Below are 21,556 nucleotides of genomic sequence, written 5' to 3' on the forward strand. Positions count from 1 at the left end.
GTTACCCTCCCCGTTCCCCTCCCCACAACCCGCCCTGTTGCCACCCCCTCGGCATTTCCCCAAAGGGGCCGTGCCTCCCGCAGCCATGGCCACAGCAGAGGGGACACCGGGGACACGGGGCCCACGGGGGCCAGGGGTGCCCGACGTCCCCCAGCACCGCAGCACGGGCGGCGCTCACGCCATGGGACGGGGCCCGCTGGCCGTCCCGCGCCAGGTACCGCCGGGCACCGGGCTCGGCACCGCCGACCCGCCCCCGTGTCCCCCACCCCGGCCAGCCCCGCGCTCCGTCCCCCAGGTCGCGTCCCCCGGCTCGCGGGGTGCCCGGCGGTGGCGATGTGGGGTGCCCCTGCCCAGCGCGTGGGGAGCTCGGTGTCACCCTCGGGGTGGCTTATAAGGTGCTTGGGGGGTGGATGGGCAGGGGGGCTGGCATGGCTTGTAGGGTGGCTCAGCGGTGCCCATGGGTGCCCGTGTGATCTGTGGGGTGCCCAGGCCCACAGGGTGCTCCAGCAGCACCCATGGGGTGCCCATGTGATCTGTGGGGTGCCCAGGCCCACAGGGTGCTCCAGCGGCACCCATGGGGTGCCCATGTGATCTATGGGGTGCCCAGGCCCACAGGGTGCCCCAGTGGCACCCATGGGGTGTCTATGAGATCTATGGGGTGCCCAGTCCCACAGGGTGCTCCAGCAGCACCCATGGGGTGTCTGTGAGATCTATGGGGTGCCCAGGCCCACAGGGTGCTCCAGAGGCGCCCATGGGTGCCTCCACGATCTGTGGGGTGCCCAGTCCTGGGGACACAGGGCACCAGGGGAGCAGATGTCTTTCTGTGGGACATCGTGGGGACCTGGGGCTCCCCAGGGCACGCTTGGCCCCAGGGGACACCGCCGGGGCACGGACCACCCTGTAGAACGGGATGTTCTGGGGACACAGGACCCCCCAGGGGACACGTCACCCCCTGCCTCCGGTGACCGTCCCACCCCCTGTCCCGCAGGCGCTGGGCCTGGAGCCCGACGTCGTCTTCTGCCGGGAGCTGTGGGGGGTGACGGGGACGGTGCTGGCCCCGGAGGGAACCCACCAGGTCGTGTAACTGGGGGTGACAGGGACACCCCACGGCCTTGTCCCATCCCATCCCCATCCCTATCCCAACCCCATCCCCATCCCCACCCCATCCCATCCCCTCCCCTCCCTTCCTGCCAAAACCCACCGCGCCCGGGGAGGGGAGGACACACGGCGTTGGGGTCAGAGGGGGACGACCCGGCTGCGCCATCACCGCGCCGGCGGGAGCCCAAGACAAGGCACAGACGGGAACCACTGCGGCGTTTATTGGCGTCCCCAAGGGGCACCCGGTGCCGCAGCCTCCCGCCGAGCTCCAGGCGTGCCGGTGCCACGGGGTGGCTTTGGGGACGCCCCTCCGGTCCCCTTGTGCCCGTCCCCCCCGTCCCCAACCTTGTACCGAGGCCGCTCAGAGTTCGGGGGAGACGCCGTAGACCTCGACCTCGCACAGCGCCAGCGCGTCCTCCCGCTCTGGGATGGTGACGGTGACGTAGCGCCCCGGCAGCCCGTGGCAGCAGACGGTGCTGAGCGACCCGGGGCCGGCGTCCGTGATGGTGCCGCAGCTGCCGGGGCGGGGGGGGGGAGGAAGAGACGGGGCTCAGGAGACGGTGACACCGGTGGGGCACCCCCTGGACACCCCCCCAACACCCCGTTTTTCGGCTCACATGGGGCTGTCCTTGCCGCGCTCGCCCGGCGCGTCGCCGACGTGGACCCGCGCTCCCTGCAGGCGCTGCCAGCAGCAATCCTGCCGGTTCTTCACCACCACGGCCGCCACGGCCCGGCGCCCGCCCAGGTCCACGCTCCACCAGGGCTCCCGCTCTCGCCGCGTGTGGCTGCAGGAGCCGCGCTGCCAGATGCCGTCCCGGTTGCCGTCCACCGCGTTGGCGGCCACGCCGGCAGGGGTGGAGGTGGAGGATTGCGTCGCCCGCTGCTCCCGCGCCACGTTGGGGGCTGCCGACACCACGGGGGGGTGTGGGGGGGGTGAGGGCCGAGGGGCCCGGCGAGCCGCCGGGGTGGGGGGGTGGGGGCTCCGCCGGCGGCTCACCTCCCGGCAGCGGGGCGCAGCCTTGCCGGATCACCTCCACCTCGCACAGCACCAGCGTGTCCTCCCGGTCGGGGATGAGGATGGAGACGTAGCGACCGCGAAGGCCGTGGCAGCAGATGGTGCTGAGCGAGCCGGGACCGGCGTCCGTGATGATGCCGCAGCTGCCGAGAGAGGGAGGAGGAGGAGGAGGGTGAGCCGGCGCGGTCCCGGTGGGGGAGCACGGTGGTGGGGATGCTCACACGGGGTTGCGCCGGCCGTGGTTGACCGGGGAGTCGCCGACGTGGACCTCGGCGCCCTTCAGCCTCTCCCAGCAGCAGTCGTGGCGGTTCTTCACCACCACGGCGTAGACGGCGTGCCGGCGGCCCAGGTCCACCTGCCACCACGGCTCCGCGTCCTCCATGGTGTGGGCGCAGGAGCCGCGCTCCCAGTCGCCGTCCCGGTTCCCGTCGACGGCGTTGGCGGCGCCGCTGCCGGCGTCCAGTACGGAGGACTGGGTGGCCGGGCGGCCCAGGGCCACGTTCTGGGCTGCGGGGACGGGCAGGCTGGGGGTGCCGCGTCCCCAACCCCCCCCCCCCGCCGGTGAGTCCCCCCCGCCAGCCCGCTCACCCCCCGGCAGCGCGGCACAGCCCTGCTCCACCACCTCCACCTCGCACAGGCTCAACCGCTCCTCCCGGCCGGGGACAGCGACGGTGACGTAGCGGCCGCGCAGCCCGTGGCAGCAGACGGTGCTGGTGGAGCCGGGGCCGGCGTCCGTGATGGTGCCGCAGCTGCGAGGACGGGGACACGGGGACACGGTGAGGGTGGGCGAGCGCCGAAGCAGCCGCGCACCGCGGGGCCGGCGCGGCGGCACTCACACGGGGTTCTCAGTGCCGTGGCCGGCGAGGGAATCCCCGACGTGGACGTGGGCGCCCTTCAGCCGGTGCCAGCAGCAGTCCAGGCGGTTCCTCACCACCACGGCCGCCACGGCGCGGCGCCAGCCCAGGTCCACCGTCCACCACGGCTCCGGTTCCCGCTCGGTTTCGGTGCAGGAGCCGTGTTGCCCGTTCCCGTCCCGGTTCCCATCCACGGCATTGATGGCGCTGCCGGCCGGGCTGGCCGTGGAGGACTGGGCTGCCGGGCGCCGCAGGGCCAGGTTTTGGGCTGGGGGACGCCACGGGACGGTGACACCGGCGCCGGCTACTCGCCGCCAGCGGCGACCCAGAGCCGGGCATCACCGAACCGGTGCTGGGGCCTGTCCTGCAGGCACCCCCGTGCCGCGCCCCGGCACACCGCCGTGCCACCAGCTCGGGGACATCCGTGACATCCCCGTCCCCAACCCCGGTGCCCCCCACCCCCGTGTTTCCACCGGCGCCGCAGGGACGGAATCACCCCTGGGAGGGCGCTTGGGGAGGTCGGTGCTTGCTGGTGGCCACCCGGCACGTGCCGGCTCCGCGCTGAGGGCGGTGGTGGGGGGATCTTTGGGCCCTTACCACCGGGCGGGGGGAGGCAGCTCTGCACCATCACCTCCACTTCGCAGAGGACAAGGAAATCCTCCCGCCCGGGGATGATGACGGAGACGTAGCGACCCGGCAGCCCGTGGCAGCAGACGGTGCTGGTGGCGCCGGGACCGGTGTCCAAGATGGCTCCGCAGCTGCCGGGAAGGAACCATCACAGCCACGGCCGGTGGGAAGAGCCCCGTGCCGGGGTCGGGGACCCCTCGCCGGAGACCCCACTCACACGGGGTTCCGCTTGCCGCGGTCGGCCAAGGAGTCCCCGACGTGGATTTGGGCGCCGAGGAGACTCTCCCAGCAGCAGTCGCGGCGGTTGGTGACGGCGACGGCGCCGACCTTGTGCCGGCGGCCCAGGTCCACCCGCCACCACGGCTCCGTCTCCTCCTCCGTGCGGGCGCAGGAGCCGCGCTCCCCGTCGGCGTCGCCGTCCCCGTCCACGGCGTTGGCGGCCGGGCTGAGGGCGTCCAGCACCGACGACATGGCCACGGCGCGGCCCAGCGCCACGTTGGGGGCTGCGAAGTGCCAGAGCGGGGGGTGGGGGTGGGGGGGGAGCGTGGCACCGGGGTCCCGGCTCCGGTAGCCACCCCGTCGCCCTCACCGGGAGCCGCCGCTCACCTCCGGGCAGGGGGTGGCAGCCCTGCAGCACCACCTCCACCTCGCACAGCACCAGCGCGTCCTCCCGCCCGGGGAGCAGGATGGAGACGTAGCGCCCCGGCATTCCGGCGCAGCAGACGGTGCTGAGCGACCCGGGGCCGGCGTCCGTGATGGTGCCGCAGCTGCCGGGGCGGCGGGGGAGGGGGGGAAGAGACGGGGCTCAGGAGACGGTGACACCGGTGGGGCACCCCCTGGACACCCCCCAACACCCCGTTTTTCGGCTCACAGGGGGTTGTCCTTGCCGCGCTCGCCCGGCGCGTCGCCGACGTGGACCTGCGCTCCCCGCAGGCGCTGCCAGCAGCAATCCTGCCGGTTCTTCACCACCACGGCCGCCACGGCCCGGCGCCCGCCCAGGTCCACGCTCCACCAGGGCTCCCGCTCCGGCAGCGTGCGGGCGCACGAGCCGTGCTGCCAGACGCCGTCCCGGTTGCCGTCCACGGCGTTGGCGGCGATGCTGGCATTGGGGAAGGCGGAGGACTGGCTGGCCGGGCGCCCCAGCGCCGCGTTCGGAGCTGCCGAGGGGAAGGGGCACGGCCCGTCACCGCGGCGTCCCGGCGAGGTTTCATCGTGGGAACCCCCCCCCCCCCCAGCCCAGCGGAGGAAGGGCGAGGGGTTGGCACTCACCGCCCGGCGGGATGTGGCAGCCCTGGTCGGCCGCGTCCTGCGCCAGGACCTCGCCGAGCAGCAGCAGAGCCCACGGCAGCGCCATGGCGGGGGATAGGGAGGCGGCTGCGAAGCGGGGGGGACGGTGCCGTTGGGGACCCCCTTGAGCCCCGGGGAGAGGGTCCCACCCCGGGGAGAAGGTCACGGCCCCCCTCCCCAGGTGTATCCCGAGCTCACCGGGGTCTCGCCGCCGGCGCTTACCGCAAGACGCCTCGGCAAGGGAAGGCTGGAGAGTCCCCACCGGCCCCTTCCCGCTGCTCCGGCCCCCGGCACCCCCTTCCCGAAACTGGGAAACCCTCAAGGGAAGGGGATGAGGCAGGAAAGCTGCGGTGCCGCGGCCAGCCCTCGGCTTTAGCGCCTGTGCCGTGGGTCGGGCGGCGAGCAGGGGGTTCCTCCAGGGCTGGTGGAGGAGAAGGAGAAGGAGGAGGAGGAGGAGGAGGAGGAGGAGGGATGGAGAAGGCTGCGCTGTGCTGGCACTGGCTCCATCAGTTAATGTTTAAAAGGGTTTTGGCAACAGGGCGTGGTGCCGCTGCGGCGTGACCACCCCGAGCCGCGGATGACACCGTGCCGGGGAGGGGACGGCACGTCCCCTGAGAGCCCAGCGCCAGGGAGAAACTGGGGCGTGACGTTCTCCAGTGGGAAACCAGCTTCCAACCCCAGTACGGGGGTTGGCCAAGAGCTGCCGGTGGCAAAAAACCAAACTGGTTTTGGTGGGGTGGTGGTGGTGGGGGGGGAAGTGCTTCATCCTCACCGGGGCTTCCCCGAGAGATGGGTGCCGGGGGAAGAGCACCCAGTTTGGCTAGAAAAGGGGTGGAGGGGGAAGGGAAGGAGGCCGGGACGCCGGGGCTGGCTGCTCTGGCTCCTCGTCGGCGCGGTGAGCAGCTGCTCGCTGGGGCGGCGCGGGCAGGGTGCCGGCAGGGTGCCGGCAGGGCGCCAGGGCAGTCCCAGCTCACCGGGCGCAGCGAGGGAAGGGACCCCGGTCCCCTCCTGGTGGCGACAGACACCTCCCCCCCCAGCCATAGCGATGGTTTTTATCAATTTTTATTAATTCCTCGATAAAATCCAGCCAAAAACCCCAAGCTGCAGCCTGGGGGGTGGGGGGCGAGGTGGCCGCGGGGTTTTGGGCCTGCTGGCCCTCACCGGGTGGCCAGGATCTCCTCGGTGGCCAGGCGGGCGAGGCGGGGGAAGGAGAAGGCGAGATGTTTCCGCCAGAACCGGCGGTCGCGGCCGTAGATCTGGGCGGGGAACCGGGGGCTGCCTGTGGGCAGGGAAGCGCCCCCCCCCGGTGAGGAAGGGCAGGGTGGAGGTCTGGGGGAACCCCCTCCCCCCCCCCCCCCCCCTCTTACCGATGCCGTGGAAGATCCTGGCGACGGCCCTGCCGGAGAACTTCTCGTCGTGGCGGACGGCGAGGAAGTGGCGGATGTCGGCGCGGATCTGGCTCTCCTGCAGCTGCGAAGGACACGGGGCTGGGCCAGGTCCCTCCTCATCCTCACCCCCACCTCCACCCCGACCCCCCTCATCCTCACCCCGACCTCAATCCCCCATGACCCCCATCCTCCTCCCCCCAACCCCGACCCCCATCTCCTCCGACCCCCCATCATCCTCACCCCGACCGCCATCATCCTCATCCTCACCCCAACCCCCCCTGACTCCCCTCATCCTCACCTCAACCCCGAACTCCTCCAACCCCCATCACCCTCATCCTCCCCCCAACCCCAACCTCCTCCAACCCCCCTCATCCTCATCCTCCCCCCAGCCCCAATCTCCTCCGACCCCCCAATAAAAGCGGGTTTGCTCACTTCAGCAGCGCCGAGATCTTCCTCCTCCTCCTCTTCCTCCTCCTCCTCCTCCTCGCCGGCGGGCTCCTCCTCGAAGTAGGCCTTGAGCAGAGCCTTCAGGCGGCCGCTCCTCTCCTCCTCCTCCTCGGCAGGGTGAGGCCCGCAGGTCTGGAAGGCCACGCTGCGCCCCCCCCCGCCCCAGCACCATCAACCTCCTCCCTTCCCAGTACCCCACTGGGCCCCCAAACTGGGAAGGGGAGGTTTGGGCAGGGGTTACGGGGGGGTCTCACCTCCGGAAGGCCCGGAAGCAGGCGCGGAGTTGGCCAAGAGCCGCCTTCTCCCTGGCCACCACCTTGCGGTGGAGGAAGGCGCAGAGGGAATCCAGCTCCCGCGCCGTGAGGTCGCCGTAGGCGCGGAGGCGGAAGGACAAATCACCAAACTCCACCAGGATCCCGCTCGGCCCTTCACCGCGCCCCCCTGGAGGCACCGAGAGCTGGTGGAGCCGGTGCTCACCACGACCCGGCAGCTGCTGGAGGGGATCCCCGCCCCCCCGCGGGGGGGAAACACCGGTACCTTGGCGGAGGCGCGGATCCCACCGGAGCTGCCGCAGGGCGCGTTTCACCGGTGCCACCTCCCACCCCATGGCGTCGCTCAGCGCCACCACGTCGAACTCCAGCGAGGCGGCGGCGGCGCCGGGGTCCCTCTGTGCCAGGGCGGCGGCGACAGCGGGGCAGCTGAGGTGGGGGGGGGGGGAGACACCGAAATAACCCGCTGCCACCGCGCCGCGGTTGACCTCCCGCAGTCCCCCCCGGCGCTGCGGTTCTGACCTGCGTGCCGCGGCGCGGAGCTGCCGGGGTCCCCCGTGGCACAGCAGCCGGCAGGACGCGTAGGTGGGAGGCAGCAGCTCCAGCCAGCGCCGTGGGTGCAGCTCCAGGTAGCACAGGAGGGTCTCGATGGCTGCGGGGGAAACGCCGGGATCCCACCGGGATCTCCACCAGGATCCCACTGGGATTCCTCCCCCACCCCCCAGCCCCTCACCTTCCTCCCGGACATCCAGGGCCTCCACGGTTTGGCAGATGGAGAGAGCTCGCTCGTGCTTGCGGCACACCCGCCTCGCCGCCGCGGTGCCATCCTCCTCCTCCTCCTCCTCGTCTTCCTCCGCCGGGAGCTCGGCCATCGCGGCGTCCTCCCCTTCGCCGTCCTGCGAGGGACGCGGTGGCGCTTGTGGAGAGGACGGCCCGCCGTTTTGGCGCAGCCCAACCGCGCTCCGGCCTCCCCCTCCCCCAGTTTAAGCTCAACCCCCCCCGCCATGAAAGCGTTCTCGGCCGCGGCAGCAGAGTCCTGCCCTCACCTCGCCACCGCCGTCCCGGCGTTTCTGGCGCAGCTCCGAGCACCGGCAGGGCGGGAAAACCTTCTGCACCAGCGTCTTGACGGCGAAGAAATCCACCCCGTCGCTGTAAATGTGGCGCCGCAGCTCGGGGAGGTCCCCGCCCTGGCGAGGGCAGCGGTGAAACACAGGGAACCCCCCCCCCAAAATCAAGAGGGAAAGCCCCCCCCCCCCAAACCGTGACACCGCGCCGGTGCCGGTTACCTGTGGGTCCAAGAAGAGGTGGCAGTGTGCCGGCGCGCCGTCCCGCCCGGCGCGGCCGATCTCCTGGACGTAAGTCTCGAAGTTTTTGGGCAGGTTGTAGTGCACGACGCCGCGGACGTCGGGTTTATCCAAGCCCATGCCGAACGCCACCGTGGCCACCACCACGCGGAGGCGGCCGCTCATGAAGCCGCTCTGGACGCGGCGGCGTTCGGCGGGGGAGAGGCCGGCGTGGTAAGCGTCGGCGAGCCACGTTGGCGGGCGGCGGAGGCGCTCTGCCAAGGGGGGAAAAAAAGCGAGAAAAGGGGCTTTAATGGCGCTTAATCGGTGATTTTGGCGGGGGGAAGCGCAGCCACTCGTTCAACCGCGGTGGGGCCGGAGCGGCATTGCCAGCTGGCAGCAGAAATTGGCACCAGGATTCTTCGGGGTGGGGGGGGGCGGCGGAAATTTGGCTTCACGCTCGCTGGGGCGCCGGCGCTCACCCTTGGTGTCGTTCTGGCGCGGTGGAGCCGCTGTGCCGGGGAGGCGGGTGCGGAGGAGCGCCGCGATGCGCGCCGTCTCCTCCCGCCGCGTGCAGTAGACGATGACGGAGCCGGCGGCGCCGAAACGAGGCCCCCGCAGCAGCGCGACGAGGGCCTGGGGGGGGGGAGGGGGGCGAGGAGAGGGAGTGGGGGAGGATTCGCCGTGAGAAAAAACCCACGAATCGGAGAAACCTGGTGAAAATCTGGTGATTTTTGGCCACCCCGCCCGTGTCTCCCCTACCTCATCCCTGTCGCGGTCGAGGGAGACGGAGAGGCGCAGGTTGGGCGGCACGACGGCGGTGCCGCAACCCGCCGGCGTCACCGCTTCCTCCGGTGGGATGCCGAGGTGGCGAGCCACCTCCCGCGCCGTCGCCGGCGTGGCGGTGGCCGTCAGGCCCAGGAAGCAGCGCACGCCCAGGCGCTGCCGCAGAACCTGCCGGGAAAAGGGGGGGAAAAGAAAGAAAGAAAGAAAAAAAAAAAAAAAAATCGACAAAAACCCCATCGGAAAATCAACAAAATCCACCGGGAGAGCCCCGCGGTGGTTTCCCGGCGCCGCCGGCGCACCTGGCAGAGCCGCAGGTAACGGGGACGGAAGTTGTGGGACCACTGGGAGAGGCAGTGAGCTTCGTCGATGCAGGCGAAAGCCACGGGGGGCAGGGAGCCGGCCCCCCACTCGCTGCCCCCCACCAAAGCCTCGGGGGAGAGCAGCAGCACCGGCGCCTCGCCGCGCCTCACCTGGGGGGCGGGGGGTGGGTTGTGGCACCCCCTCGGCGCGGTGACGCCGGGAGGGTCCGGCACCACCCATCCCCTCCCCCCCCCGCCGCCCCGTCACCTTCTCCATCGCCGCGTCCCGCTGGGGTCGGGTCATGTCGGAGTGGACGCAGACGGCGCGCAGGGAGGGCGGCAGCGCCGCGATCTGGGGGCGAAGGGCGTCCCCAATCCCTGGTGAGTTTGGCAAAGGGGGGTGCCGACCTCCCCATTCAGGAAGGCGCCTCCCCCCCCCCCCCCCCCAGCAGCACCCGGAGTGGGAGAACTGGGAGGTTCCAGCCAGCGGTACCTGGTCATCCATGAGGGCCACCAGGGGGGAGATGACCAAGGTGACGCACCGGGAACGCCGGTGGTAGAGGTAAGCGGGGAGCTGGTAGCAGAGGGACTTCCCCGTCCCCGTCGGTAACACCACGAGCGTGGAGAGACCTGGGTGGGGGGGGAAACGAGGAGGGTTGGGGGCTTCGGTTGGCGACCACCTGGTCCCCGGAGGCGGCGGTGGGAGGGTCAAACCCACCGGAGAGGATCCTCATGACGGCCTCCTCCTGGCCCGGGCGGAAGGAGCTGTAGCCCAGCGCCTGCAGAGCCTCCACCACCTCCGCCGGGGGCTCTGCCGGGGCACGGAGACGCCGCCGGTGAGGATGGGCCAAAAAAACCCCCCATCCCCACCCCGGCGCCGCGGTGAGCTGTACCTCGCGCCGCCCCCGGGCTGTAGAGGGGCTCCACGGGCGCAGGGGGCTCGTCCAGGGAAGGCGGCTCCTCCGGAAGCTGCTGGGATCCATCCCCGTCGGTGCCGGCACCGCGCTCTGCCGGGGGGAGGATGGCGGCGGTTGGGACCCCGCAGGCAGCTTTTCGACCCCCGCTGCCGGTGTTTTAAGGCCGGAGGGGGGTCACACCGCGGCACAACCCCCCCCGGGAGCAAAACCAAAACTTCCCCAGGGAGAAAAAAAACGTAATAACGAAAAAACCGCGATTCCACGAGCTCATGCTGGCGCCAGCCACGGCGTGCCGGCAGTCTCACCGGAGAGCTCTCTGTAGACACTGTTGGTTTGGCGAGCCACTTCCTCCAGCGTGGGCAAAGGAGCTTCGTCCTCCTCTTCATCGGCGCCGCCGCTCTCCGCTGGCGGCTCTGCCGGTGACAAGCCTGGCCCTCCAACCCACGGCAAAGCACGGCGGCGTTTCCCCCCCCGCCGCCTCTTCCCCGGCACAACCAGGCCCAAACGTGCCCCCCCCCCAGGCTTTGCCAAACCGAAATCCACCTCCAAAGCCTTACCTCGGCCGCGGCACGCCGCCGCCCAGTGCCCGGCCTCGCCGCACCTGAAGCAGACGCCGGAGGAGCCGCCGCCGCCGAAGCGCTCCGCTTTCTTCCGCCACTTCTGCTGCCACACCTGCGGCGCGAAGGCGCCCCAAAATTAGGGGTTTTTATCCCCCAAAATATTGAATTTTACAGTTTGTTTTGCTTTACTCCACCCCAGTGCCGGGGTTTTGCCAAAACGCCGCGTCAACGCATGAAGCTTGAGGGATTAAAGGGCGTTTTGGCGCAGCCGGCGCTCGCCGAGAGGGCGCCGAAGGGTTTCATGTTAATTAACGGGAAAACAGTGAAAAAAAAGAAACAAACAGGGTTTTGTGGCAAAGCTGAAGGTGCATGAGGCGGAGAAGCCTGGCAGCAGCGGGACGGGCAGGGAGCCGCCCCGCCGCGTGGCCGGGACACCAAAACCCCAAAGAAAATGATGAAAGAATTAAAAAAAGCTGATGAAAAAATCAGCAAAACCGGGAAAAATACAGAAATTCCAATGCCACGAAGATGAGGGAGAGCCGGAAGAGCTCGGAATGGGTTTGGTGCCGCCGCGGCAGCGCCGTTACCTGCTTGCGGAGGCGACTCCCACGCAGGGCGCCGCGGCGCTGGGTGTAAGATTTGGTCTTGAGGTTGAGCCGGACGAAGTTGCCGGCGCTCCGCCGAGGCGCCCTGCGGCGAAGAGAGGTTGGCCCCGGCCCCAAAACGCCCCGATTTAAGGCCAAATCCCCTCGTTGAGAGCCAGGACTTACCCGGCAGCGCCGGCTCGGCGGGGGCGTCCGGGTTTTGCCGCCTCCTCCGCTTCCCCTGGGAGGTTTTCCGAGGGAACCGGCACTTTCCCGCTCTCCTTTCGGGCTGCCCCGCGCTCTTCCTCCTCCTCTCCTTCCGCCTCCTCCTCCTGATCTTCTACCTCCTCGCTCCGCCACAGCTTTGCCGGTGCCGCCGCCACCACCGCGCCGTCTCCACGGGGCCTTTTCCTCCCGGAATCTCCCGCCAAAACTCCCCCAGAGCCACCATCTTGCTGCGGGGCGACCCCCTCGACCCCCCCTCCCCGCTCCCCTCCTGGTGCCGTCCCAGCATCCCCCGGTGCCTCCTGGCACCGCCGCAGCCAGGCGGGATCCAGTGAGCCCAGTCTCTGCGCCAGCGTCCGCTTCAGCTGCTGGAATTTACTGGGGGGAGGGGGCGCCTTCAGCCCCCCCCGTGAGGATGAGGGGGGTCAGCCCCGCCACGGCAGGAGGGAGGAGGAGATCGCCCGGCTCGGCGCCTTCGCTCGGCAAAACCGGCGGTGCTGCGGCTTCCGTCGCCAAATTCGGCGGGGAATTTGGGGAGCGTTGGGGTCCTCCTGGGGGTGGGGGTCCTCCGTGGGGTCAGGGGGGGCTCCTGGGGACGGCGGGGGGGTCACATCGTCCCCCAAAACTCTGCGCCCCCCCCCCGGATGAAATGGGGGGGGTTGGGGGTGCCCCCCACCCCCCAGCTCCCCCCTCTGGGAAGAGCGAGGGGGGTCGGGGATTTGGGGGGGGCTCTGGCAGGAGGGGGATGGGATTTGGGGGGTGGAATTTGGGGGAGGAGGGGGGGAAGGGGGTCACCAGTGGGGCCTGACCTTGCCGGTGGCTCCCAGGTGGGCTTTGAGCTTCAGGCCGTAGGAGTGCGCCGAGGGGGCCGGCACGGCGCCGGCGCGGCGGGTCAGCGCCGGGGTCTGGGGCCGGCGGTTCAGGTGGGCGCCCCAACAGCCCGAGTCCGGCACCTGCCGCGGCACCGCGCGCCGGGAAATCCGCCCGTTACAGCCCGAAAATGCGGCAAAACCAAAGCTTTCGGGCCCCAAACGCGCCAAACCCGAAGCTTTCAGGCCCCCAAAATTGTTCAATCTGAACTCTTGAATCCCCAAACTTGTCAAATCTGAAATTCTAAATCCCCAAACTTGTTAAATTCAAACTTTTCAAGCCCCAAACCTGTTAAATCTGAAGCTTTCAAGCCTCAAATGTGCCAAACCCCAACCTTTCCAGCCCCAAACGCGCCAAATCCGAACCTTTCCAGCCCCAAACTTGTTCAATCCAAAGCTTCCAGTCCCCAAAAATAGTTAAATACAAATTTTTAAATCCCCAAATTTGTCACATCTGAACTTCTAAATCCCCAAATGCGCCAAACCTGAACATTGACCCCCAAAACTCGCCCAACCCCAACTTTTCCAGCCCCAAACTCGCCAAACCCCAACTTTCCAGCCCAAATCTTGCCTAACCCCAACTTTATTCCTCCGCTAAGCCCCAAAATCGGCATTTTCTGGGGCCAACTCACCAATTCCCCTTGCTCAACTCAACCAATCCCCCAAAACCAGGGGGGACCCCCAGGGCTTGGGCAGCCCCAAAGCCCCAACCACGACCCCCCCGCTCCCCAAAACGCCCGAACCTCGGGGGGCTCCTCGGGTCCCCGCTCCGCCGGTGGGGGCTCCGCCGCCTCGCCCCGCCGCTTCAGTGCCTGGTACTCCCGGTAGAGCCCTGCCAGGGCCGCGGTTTGGTTTGGCATCACCGGGACTTACCGGGAAACCCCAAGAGACACCAGGAACCGTCACCAGATCCCCCCCCAAACCAACCTGGTGACGCCCCCCCCAGCTCTGGCCGCCCGTGGGGGGAACCCAGCGCCACTTGGCCCCCTCGAACCCCCCCTAGGGTCCTCTGAACCGCCCTGAACCCCCCCCGGGGTGGAGGAGGGGTTGGGGGGGCGAGGGGAGGGGCACTTACGTCTGATGTCCTCCGGAGCCGCCCGGACATCGGCCTGTAAAGGGAAGGGGGGGAGAGACCGACCCCCCCCCCCAATTAGTTTTGGCGCCCGCAGGACAGAGAGGGCCTCCGACGGGCCGTGATTTGGGGTTTTTTGGGCTGTTTTTTTTTTTTTAAATATATTTTTTAAATAAAGTTAAAGTTTAAATTTGCAGTTGGGACAAGGAGCTCGGGGGGGGGAGGAGAAGCGGGGGGGGGGGAGGAGAAGCGGGGGGGGGGGGAGGAGAAGCGGGGGGGGGGGAGGAGAAGCGGGGGGGGGGAGGAGAAGCTGGGAGGGGGGGGAGGAGAAGCTGGGGGGGGAGAGGAGAAGCTGGGGGGGGAGAGGAGAAGCGGGGGGGGGGAGAGGAGAAGCGGGGGGGGGGGGGAGGAGAAGCGGGGGGGGGGAGGAGAAGCGGGGGGGGGGGAGGAGAAGCTGGGGGGGGGGGAGGAGAAGCGGGGGGGGGGGAGGAGAAGCGGGGGGGGGGAGGAGAAGCGGGGGGGGGGAGGAGAAGCGGGGGGGGGAGGAGAAGCGGGGGGGGGGAGGAGAAGCGGGGGGGGGGGAGGAGAAGCGGGGGGGGGGAGGAGAAGCGGGGGGGGGGAGGAGAAGCGGGGGGGGGGAGGAGAAGCGGGGGGGGGGAGGAGAAGCGGGGGGGGGGAGGAGAAGCGGGGGGGGGGAGGAGAAGCTGGGGGGGGGGGGGAGGAGAAGCTGGGGGGGGGGGGGAGGAGAAGCTGGGGGGGGGGAGGAGAAGCTGGAGGGGGGGGGGGGGGAAGAGCTTGTGGGGGCAGCCCGAGAGGAGCCTCTCTTGGCTTTCACTTTGTGGAGAACAGACCCCCCTTTAAGCAGGGCCACGGCTGGGACACCCCCGCCCCAGCAGTACTGGGACCCCCGGGGACGGCGGCAAACGGGGCTCCCGGTGAAGGGACAACCCCCGGGAGGTTCCCCCAGCCCACCCGGCTGCAGGCCGGAGCCCCTCCGCCATAGGCCTCGACCCCCCCCCGGCACCTGGCTGGGCTTCTTCCGCCGCTCCCGGAAGAAATCCGCCTCCCACTGCTTCAGCAGGGCCTTCACCTCCCCCTGCCGCTCCATGGCGGCCCCGGGGCCGGTTCCCGGGGGGTCTCGTTGACCCAAAAGCCGCCCGGGGTGGGGAGACCCGGGGGTCTCCCTCAGAGCGGCGGGAGAGCGAACTTCCCGCTCCCGCAGCGCCTCAGCCAATGGGAAGGGAAGGAGCACTGACGGGCAGCGGCAGGAACCAATGGAAAGGGAGGAGGGCGGGAGTCGCCGACGGACAGCGCACGAACCCGCCTCCTCCGGTGGGCTTCGCGCTCTGATTGGCGAAGGGAGGTGCTGGGCGTCACCGCGCATGGCCGGAAGCGTGGCCGGAGCGGGACAGTGGAGGGTCCTGGCGGAGAGTGAGGGGCTGGGGGCGCGAGGTGAGGGGGCGGGGCCGGGGGGGCGTGTCCTGTCATGGGGGGGTCCCTGTAATGGGGGGGACTGGGGTGGTGTATCCCTGTGATGGGGGGACTGGGCTGGGGGGGGGGTGTGGGGGGTCCTTGTGATGGGGGGGGACTGGGCTGGGGGGGAGGTGTGGGGGGGTTCCTGTGATGGGGGAGACTGGGGTAGTGTGTCCCTGTGATGGGGGGACTGGGCTGGGGGGGAGGTGTGGGGGGGTCCCTGTGATGGGGGGACTGGGTTCGGGGGGATCCCTGTGACGGGGGAGCTGGATTAGGGGTGATGTGGGGGGTCGGGGGGGGGGGGGGCTATCCCTGTGATGGGGGCACTGGGTTCGGGGGGGGCTGTGGAGGGTCCTTGTGATTGGGGGGACTGGGTAGGGGGGCTGTGGGGGATCCCTGTAATGGGGGGGACTGTCCCTGTGATGGGGGGACTGACCTGGGGGGGGATGTGTGGGGGGGGTGGGCTGTGGGGTGCCCCCTCCGCCACAGCCTGACCCCCTCACCGCCACCACGGCACCAACCCGGCACAGAACAAGTTGGGGGGCTGGGGGGGGGGGCGTGTCCCAGCGTGTGTGTGTGTGTCCGTCCCCCCCATCCCGCAGCCCCCCTCGCTGCCGATGCCACCCTCGTCCCCTCCCTCGCCTTCCTCTGCGCCCGCCGCCTCCTGGCCCACCGCCCCGGCGCCCGCCGCGCCCTCGCCCGCCTCCCCGCCGAGCTCTACCCGCTCCTCTTCCGCGCCGCCTGCCTCGACGCCCGCCCGCTGGCCCTCGCCGACCTGGTGGCCACCTGGCCCTTCCCCCTCCTCGCCTTCCGCCGCCTCTTGGGCCACCCCGACCCCCACCGCCACCGGCCCCCGCCGCAACCCACCAAACCCTGCGTCCAGGCCGTCATCCTGGCCGTCGTGGCGCACCTCCGCCGGGCGCTGGACGAGCCCCGCCACGATCCGAGGTGGGTGCCGGGACGGGCGGGAGCCGTCGTCTTCCTCCTCCTCGCCGAGACGGAAGGGATGGCGCCGCGTTGGCGGCAAGGCGGGGAGGCCACCGGGACCCCCCCCGCCCTCGCCGCGCGCCGGAGCTGGAGCGAGTTGCCACGGCCGGGACCGCCGTCGGTTTTGGTTCCCGGCTCCGTGACTCACCGTTTTTGTTCTGTTTTTGTCCTATTTGGCTCCCTGCTTGGGTGATTCCCCGTTTTGGCTCCGTTTTGGTTCCATTCTGGTTCCCAGCTCGGTGATTCACTGTTTTTGGTTCCGCTTTGGTTCCGTTCTGGTTCCGTTTTGGTTCCCAGTTCAGTTACTCACCGGTTTGGCTCCGTTTTGGTTTCTGGCTCCATGATTCACCGCTTTGTTCCGTTTTGGTTCCCAGTTCAGTTTCCACTGTTTTGGTTCTGTTTTGGTTCCCGGCTCCGTGATTCCCTGTTTTGGTTCCATTTTGGTCCCGTTTTGGCTCCGTTTTGGCTCCTGCTCAGTGATTCACTGTCTTGGTTCCATTTTGGTTCCTGCTCCGTGATTCCCTGTTTTGGTTCCATTTTGGTCCCCGTTTTGGTTCCGTTTTGGCTCCCTGCTCAGTGATTCACTGTCTTGGTTCCATTTTGGTTCCCAGTTCAGTTATTCACCGTTTTGGTTCCCTGCTCCGTGATTCACCGTTTTTTGGTTGTTTTGCCCAGCGAGCGCCGGTGCCGCCTGCGGGTGCTGGACATGACAGGTCTCCAAGACGCCGCCCCCACCCGCGGGCCCCGAGGGGATGAGCCTGTGGTCCGGCACCGTGGCGTTAGCCAAAGCCTGCCTCGAGGTCTCCCGCACCAAAACGACGGCCCCCACCGCCGCTCCAAACGCCGCAGAGGCCCCCTCCGGCGCCCCGGCGGCCCGCCGCCGCCCAGCCGGCGTGGAGATCCGCGCCGACCTCTTTGTCAACGCCACGTCCTACGGTGTCGTGCGGGACGCCCTGCGCGCCGGAGCCGCCGCCGGCGCCGCCTTGCGCCTCAAATGCCGGGATTTCCACGCCGAGGAGCTCTCGGCCGGCGGCACCGTGAGCTTGCTGGAGGCCCTGGCGCCCGCCGGCGTGCGGCGGGTGGAGCTGCGCTTCAACAACCTGGGGCTGGAGGGGCTCGGCGCCGTTTTGCCGCGCCTCGCCGCCTTCCCCGACCTCCTCAGCCTCCGGCTGCCCTACAGCAACGTGGACGTGCGCCGGGGCCTGGCGGCGGGGCCGGACGGCGGCCTGGGGGGTCTCGCCGCGCAGCTGGGGGGGCTGCCGCGCCTCCGGGAGCTCAACCTGGGCTCCTCCAGGCTGTCGGGGAAACTGAGGCAGCTGCTCGGGTAAGTGCTGGGGGGGGGGGGAGGCGGGCGGCGAGGCGTCAGCCTGCTCTTAGTGGGGTGGGGAGTGGGGGGTTTAGGGGTCCTGGGGGCGGTTTAGGGATCCTGGGGGGGGGTTTAGGGGTCCCACAAGGGGGGTTTAGGGGTTCCTGGGGGGGGGGAATTTAGGGGTCCACTGGGGGGGATGGCTAGGGGTCCCGGGCTGGGGGGGGCTTTAGGGACCGCACCCGGTCAGGTCCTGATTAAGGGTGAGAGGCCAATTAAGGATGAGATCCTGATTAGGGATCCGATCCTGATTGAGATCCCCATTAAGGATGAGGTCCCCATTAAGGATCCGATCCTGATTGAGACCGTGCTTAAGGATAAGGTCCCAATTAAGGCTCTAATCCTGATTAAGGATCAGATCCTGATTAAGGATGAAACACTGCTTAAGGATCCGATCCTGACTGAGATCCCAGTTAAGGCTGAGGTCCCAATTAAGGATGAGACCCTGCTTAAGGATCTAATCCTGATTAAGGACAAGACTCCAATTAAGGATGAGATTCCAGTAAAAGATCTAATCCTGATTAAGGGCAAGACCTCACTTAAGCATGAGATCCCAATTAAGGATCCAATCCTGCTTAAGGATGAGACCCCAATTAAGACCCCAATTAAGGATTTAATCCTGATTAAGGCTAAAACCCCATGTAAGGGTGAGACCCCAATTAAGGATCTAATCCTGATTCAAGATGAGACCCTGCTTAGGCCTGAGCTCCCAGTTAAGGATGAGACCCCAATTAAGGATGAGACCCCAATTAAGGATGAGACCCCAATTAAGGATCTAATCCCGATTAAGGGTGAGACCCCAATCAAAGATCTAATCCTGATTAAGGATATGACCCCAATTAAGGGTGAGGCCCCAATTAAGGATCTAATCCCAATTAAGGGTGAGGCCCCAATTAAGGATCTAATCCAAATTAAGGGTGAGACCCCAATTAAGGGTGAGACCCCAATTAAGGGTGAGACCCCAATTAAGGATCTAAACCTGATTCAAGATGAGACCTGACTTAGGCCTGAGCCCCCAGTTAAGGACCCAATCCTGATTAAGGCCGAGACCCCAATTAAGGCCGGGCCCCCAATTAAGGCCAGGACCTTAATTATGGCCGGGCCCCCGTGGCTGACTCCGGCGCCGCCGCGCAGCGCCCTGCCGGCTCCCCTGGAGAGCCTGGAGCTGCCCTTCTGCTCCCTCCTCCCCGCCGACCTCGCCTTCCTCGCCCGAAGCCCCCACGCGCCAGCGCTCCGCCGCTTGGACCTCAGCGGCCACGACTGCGCCGAAACCCTCCTCCAGCCCCTCCGGCACCTCCTGGCCGAGGCCTCGGCCTCCCTCCTCCACCTGGACCTCATGGAGTGCCGCCTCACCGACGCCCGCCTCGAGGCCCTGCTGCCGGCGCTCTGCCGCTGCTCTCGCCTCCGCTGCCTCGGCCTTTTCGGCAACCCCCTCGCCACGCCGGGGCTCGAGGCCTTGCTCCGGCGAACCGCGGCGCTGCCGGAGTTGCGCCTCGTCGGCTACCCCTGCCCCACCGACTGCTACCGCCGGCAGCCGCCCGCCGAGGAGGCGGTGGACGAGGAGCGGTTGGCCGCCGTCGCCGCCGAGCTGCGCCGGGGGCTGGTGAGCTCCGGCAGAGCCGACGCCGTCTGGACCACCAGCCTCTGCCGTTACGGCGCCCTCGACTGTTTCGCCTTGTAGCTCCGGCGGAGCTCGCCGCCCGCCGCGGCCTCACCACCGTCCCCCAACCGCCACCTTCCTCCCCGAATTCGGTGTTTTCTGGCGCTTTTCCCACCATCACCGCGCCGCGGGGGATCCCGGTGCAAGCGTTGCCAGCGCACCGTGCTGGCACATCCCCCTCCCATTCATTACCGCCGGGAGACCGGTTAATCGGGAGACCGGTTAATAAAGAGACGCCGCTCGGCGACGTTACGGCACAGACCGCAACCGCGGTGCCGCTGGCAGACCCGACGGTAACTCCGCATGCAGCACCCCCAACCCCCACCCTGCCCCGGACCCCACGTCCCTGGGGGGGCTCAAAAACAGCACCGTTTGGTTTAAGGGTTGAGTTTTTTTTTCCACACGCTTAACGGGGGTCGCGGCGGGAGCCCCCCATGCCGCGGTGGTAGCCGCCACACCGCGGTGCTGAGCCCCACCGCCCCTTTCCGCCACCGGCACGGGGGCCAGCGGGCCTCCCCGCCTCACCCTTGCCGCGGTGAGCCGGTCATCACCGGCAATTCCCTGGCGCCGCCACCCAGCAACGGCACCAACTCCTCGGTGAGCCGGTAGCGCCGCCCTTCCCAGCTGAAATGGGTGGGGTGCCGTGCCGGTCCCGCGCCGTACTCAAAGCCGGCGCTCCACTCCAGCGCCAAGGCCGAGCGCACCAACCCCACGCCGCCCACCTTGGCCGGCGCCGTGTGGTAAAGCCGCCCGCTCTCCGGCGCCACCGCCAAGCTCTCGGGGCGGAAGGGGACGGTGAGGCGGTCGGCGCCGCCGCAGTAGGACAGGAACCACCGGCTCTCACCGGAGCCCGCCAGGAGGTGGGTGAAGACGATGGGGCGGTCGTCGCACCGGAGGAAGTTCCGCTCCCGGCCGCACAGCGAGACGAAGGGGAATTCGGCCTCGTAGCGCCTGCTCCGGTTCGGCTCCAGGCGCTGGAAGAAGAAGGTGAGGAACCCGACGTCTGCCGGGACCCCCATCAGCCTCATTAACCTCCAGAGGATTAATTAACACCCTCCCCCCCCGGCGTGGTAATTAACGGGGTGGGTTGGTCAGGGGAAGGGAGGGGGTTGGTCAAGGGCCGCCATGGTGGAGGTGCAGGAGGACCAGCCCCACTGGGAAGCTGCTTCATGGATAATTAAGAGCGGGCGCTGCTTAATGAAGGAGGTAATTAATATGCAAATGAGGCCCGGTGGGTGCTTGGCCACCTGCAAAGGTGTGGGAGCTGGGGGGGGGGGGGTGTCCCCCCACTGCTGAGGGTGCAGCACCCCTGGTTGAGGATGAGACCTCAATTAGGGATCTAATCCCAATTAAAGAGCCAATCCTAATTAAGGCCCAGACCCTGCTTAAGGACCAGGTCCCAATTAAGGATCAGATTCCAATTAAGGCCCAGGTCCCCATTAAAGCCCAGACCCCCCCCCCCCCCCGCATTAAGGATTAGATCCCAATTAGGAATTAAATCCCAATTAAGGCCCAGACCCCCCCCAATTAAGGATTAGATCCCAATTAAAGCCCAGGCCCCAATTAAGGATTAGATTTCAATTAGGAATTATATCCCATTCCAGGCCCATGTCCCAATTAAGGATTAGATCCCAATTAAGGATTAGATCCCAATTAAGGCCCAGCCCCCCCCCATTAAGGATTATGTCCCAGTTAAGCCGCCGAAGCGCTTTTGGGGCAATTTCCCGTGGTTTCGGGGGCGCCCCCGGTACCTTTGAAGCAGGTGATGAAATTCTTCACTTTGGTGTCGTCCAGGAAAAGCTGGAAAAAAAAAAAACCAACCGGAAAAAACCCCAAGTGAACCCCCCCCCCCAAATCCCGTTAAATCGCCCCGGGGCCTGCCCGGGGGGGGGGGGTGGAAGGGGGGAGGGCGGTCCGAGCCCCCCCCCCCTCGCCCCGGTTCTCCGGTACCTGCCCGTGGTGGTCGAGGTAATAGAAATACTCGCGGGTGCGGGGCCCCGGGCGCTGCCCCTGCCGGTAACCGGGCCCGGGCCCGCGGCCGCAGCAGCGCAGCGCCGGGTGCAGCCGCATCGCGGCGCCGCCGGAACCGGAAGTGGCGCCGCCGGGAGCGCGCGCCGGGCGGGAAAGCGGGACCCGGCGCCGGAGGGGCCGGCAGCGGGGGGGGGGGGGGAACAGAGACCCCCCCATAGGGAACCGCTCCCTCCGATAGGCACCCGCACCCCTATAGGCACTCACGCTCCTATAGGGACCCGCACCCCCTATAGGCACCCACCCCCCTATAAGGACACGCAGCCCCTATAGGCACCCACCCCCCTATAGGGACACGCAGCCCGATAGGGACACGCAGGGCTATAGGCACCCACACCCCGATAGGGACCCGCACCCCCGTAGGCACGTGGACCCCCTATAGCCACTCATCCCCTCGATAGGCACCCGCACGCCCTATAGGCACCCCCCCCCCCCCATAGGGACACGCAGCCCCTATAGGCA

At 68.3% G+C, this 21,556-nt stretch overlaps 4 protein-coding genes across 4 annotated transcripts; 1 reads left to right on the plus strand and 3 right to left on the minus strand.

The window, feature by feature from the left end:
* Positions 1-1,459: 1,459 nt before the first annotated feature.
* On the minus strand, positions 1,460-4,948 carry LOC147415583 (uncharacterized). The gene is made up of 11 exons (XM_086464949.1): positions 4,864-4,948; positions 4,466-4,751; positions 4,201-4,361; positions 3,812-4,097; positions 3,565-3,725; positions 2,950-3,235; positions 2,702-2,862; positions 2,335-2,620; positions 2,096-2,256; positions 1,716-2,001; positions 1,460-1,613 (listed from the first exon to the last, which is right to left on the minus strand). The coding sequence occupies exons 1-11, from the start codon at positions 4,946-4,948 to the stop codon at positions 1,460-1,462; spliced, it is 2,313 nt and encodes a 770-aa protein (XP_086321075.1).
* A 1,090-nt stretch (positions 4,949-6,038) lies between these two features.
* RECQL4 (RecQ like helicase 4) lies at positions 6,039-14,688 on the minus strand. Its single transcript, XM_086466037.1, has 26 exons — positions 14,605-14,688; positions 13,584-13,617; positions 13,252-13,340; positions 12,449-12,592; positions 12,349-12,370; positions 11,601-12,033; positions 11,418-11,520; positions 10,828-10,942; positions 10,576-10,683; positions 10,247-10,360; positions 10,072-10,164; positions 9,847-9,983; positions 9,622-9,705; positions 9,354-9,524; positions 9,031-9,222; positions 8,778-8,904; positions 8,272-8,534; positions 8,032-8,172; positions 7,719-7,881; positions 7,508-7,637; positions 7,248-7,414; positions 7,197-7,206; positions 6,971-7,135; positions 6,702-6,861; positions 6,249-6,345; positions 6,039-6,160 (listed from the first exon to the last, which is right to left on the minus strand). The coding sequence occupies exons 1-26, from the start codon at positions 14,686-14,688 to the stop codon at positions 6,039-6,041; spliced, it is 3,468 nt and encodes a 1,155-aa protein (XP_086322163.1).
* Positions 14,689-15,993: 1,305 nt separating this feature from the next.
* Positions 15,994-19,233, plus strand: LRRC14 (leucine rich repeat containing 14). Its single transcript, XM_086465887.1, is given in 4 exon segments — positions 15,994-16,001; positions 16,716-16,779; positions 16,781-17,364; positions 18,541-19,233. Coding segments are annotated over 3 exon segments (1,164 nt in total). The 5' UTR covers positions 15,994-16,001; positions 16,716-16,746; the 3' UTR covers positions 19,088-19,233.
* A 336-nt stretch (positions 19,234-19,569) lies between these two features.
* C5H8orf82 (chromosome 5 C8orf82 homolog) lies at positions 19,570-21,136 on the minus strand. The gene is made up of 3 exons (XM_086465895.1): positions 21,017-21,136; positions 20,818-20,866; positions 19,570-20,069 (listed from the first exon to the last, which is right to left on the minus strand). Exons 1-3 carry the CDS (start codon positions 21,134-21,136, stop codon positions 19,588-19,590), a joined length of 651 nt encoding a protein of 216 aa, XP_086322021.1. The 3' UTR covers positions 19,570-19,587.
* Between the last annotated feature and the right edge of the window lie 420 nt (positions 21,137-21,556).

Source organism: Leptosomus discolor, chromosome 5, assembly GCF_034619465.1.
Source record: "Leptosomus discolor isolate bLepDis1 chromosome 5, bLepDis1.hap2, whole genome shotgun sequence".
Taxonomy (NCBI): Eukaryota; Metazoa; Chordata; class Aves; order Leptosomiformes; family Leptosomidae; genus Leptosomus; species Leptosomus discolor.

Excerpts from the sequence above, each read along its gene's own strand:
- RECQL4 (XM_086466037.1), bottom strand. The coding sequence starts at position 14,688 with ATGGAGCGGCAGGGGGAGGTGAAGGCCCTGCTGAAGCAGTGGGAGGCG. Across the intron at positions 9,525-9,621 it reads GGGACGCGGCGATGGAGAAG|GTGAGGCGCGGCGAGGCGCC; the intron begins GTGACGGGGCGG and ends CCCGCCCCCCAG. Across the intron at positions 7,415-7,507 it reads CTCCGCGCCGCGGCACGCAG|CTGCCCCGCTGTCGCCGCCG; the intron begins GTCAGAACCGCA and ends CCCCCACCTCAG.
- LOC147415583 (XM_086464949.1), bottom strand. The coding sequence starts at position 4,948 with ATGGCGCTGCCGTGGGCTCTGCTGCTGCTCGGCGAGGTCCTGGCGCAG. Across the intron at positions 4,362-4,465 it reads CGCGGCAAGGACAACCCCCT|CTGCGGCACCATCACGGACG; the intron begins GTGAGCCGAAAA and ends CCGCCCCGGCAG. Across the intron at positions 2,621-2,701 it reads CTGTGCCGCGCTGCCGGGGG|CCCAGAACGTGGCCCTGGGC; the intron begins GTGAGCGGGCTG and ends CCGTCCCCGCAG.
- C5H8orf82 (XM_086465895.1), bottom strand. The coding sequence starts at position 21,136 with ATGCGGCTGCACCCGGCGCTGCGCTGCTGCGGCCGCGGGCCCGGGCCC. Across the intron at positions 20,867-21,016 it reads ACCTCGACCACCACGGGCAG|CTTTTCCTGGACGACACCAA; the intron begins GTACCGGAGAAC and ends TTTTTTTTCCAG. Across the intron at positions 20,070-20,817 it reads TTTCATCACCTGCTTCAAAG|ACGTCGGGTTCCTCACCTTC; the intron begins GTACCGGGGGCG and ends GGGTCCCGGCAG.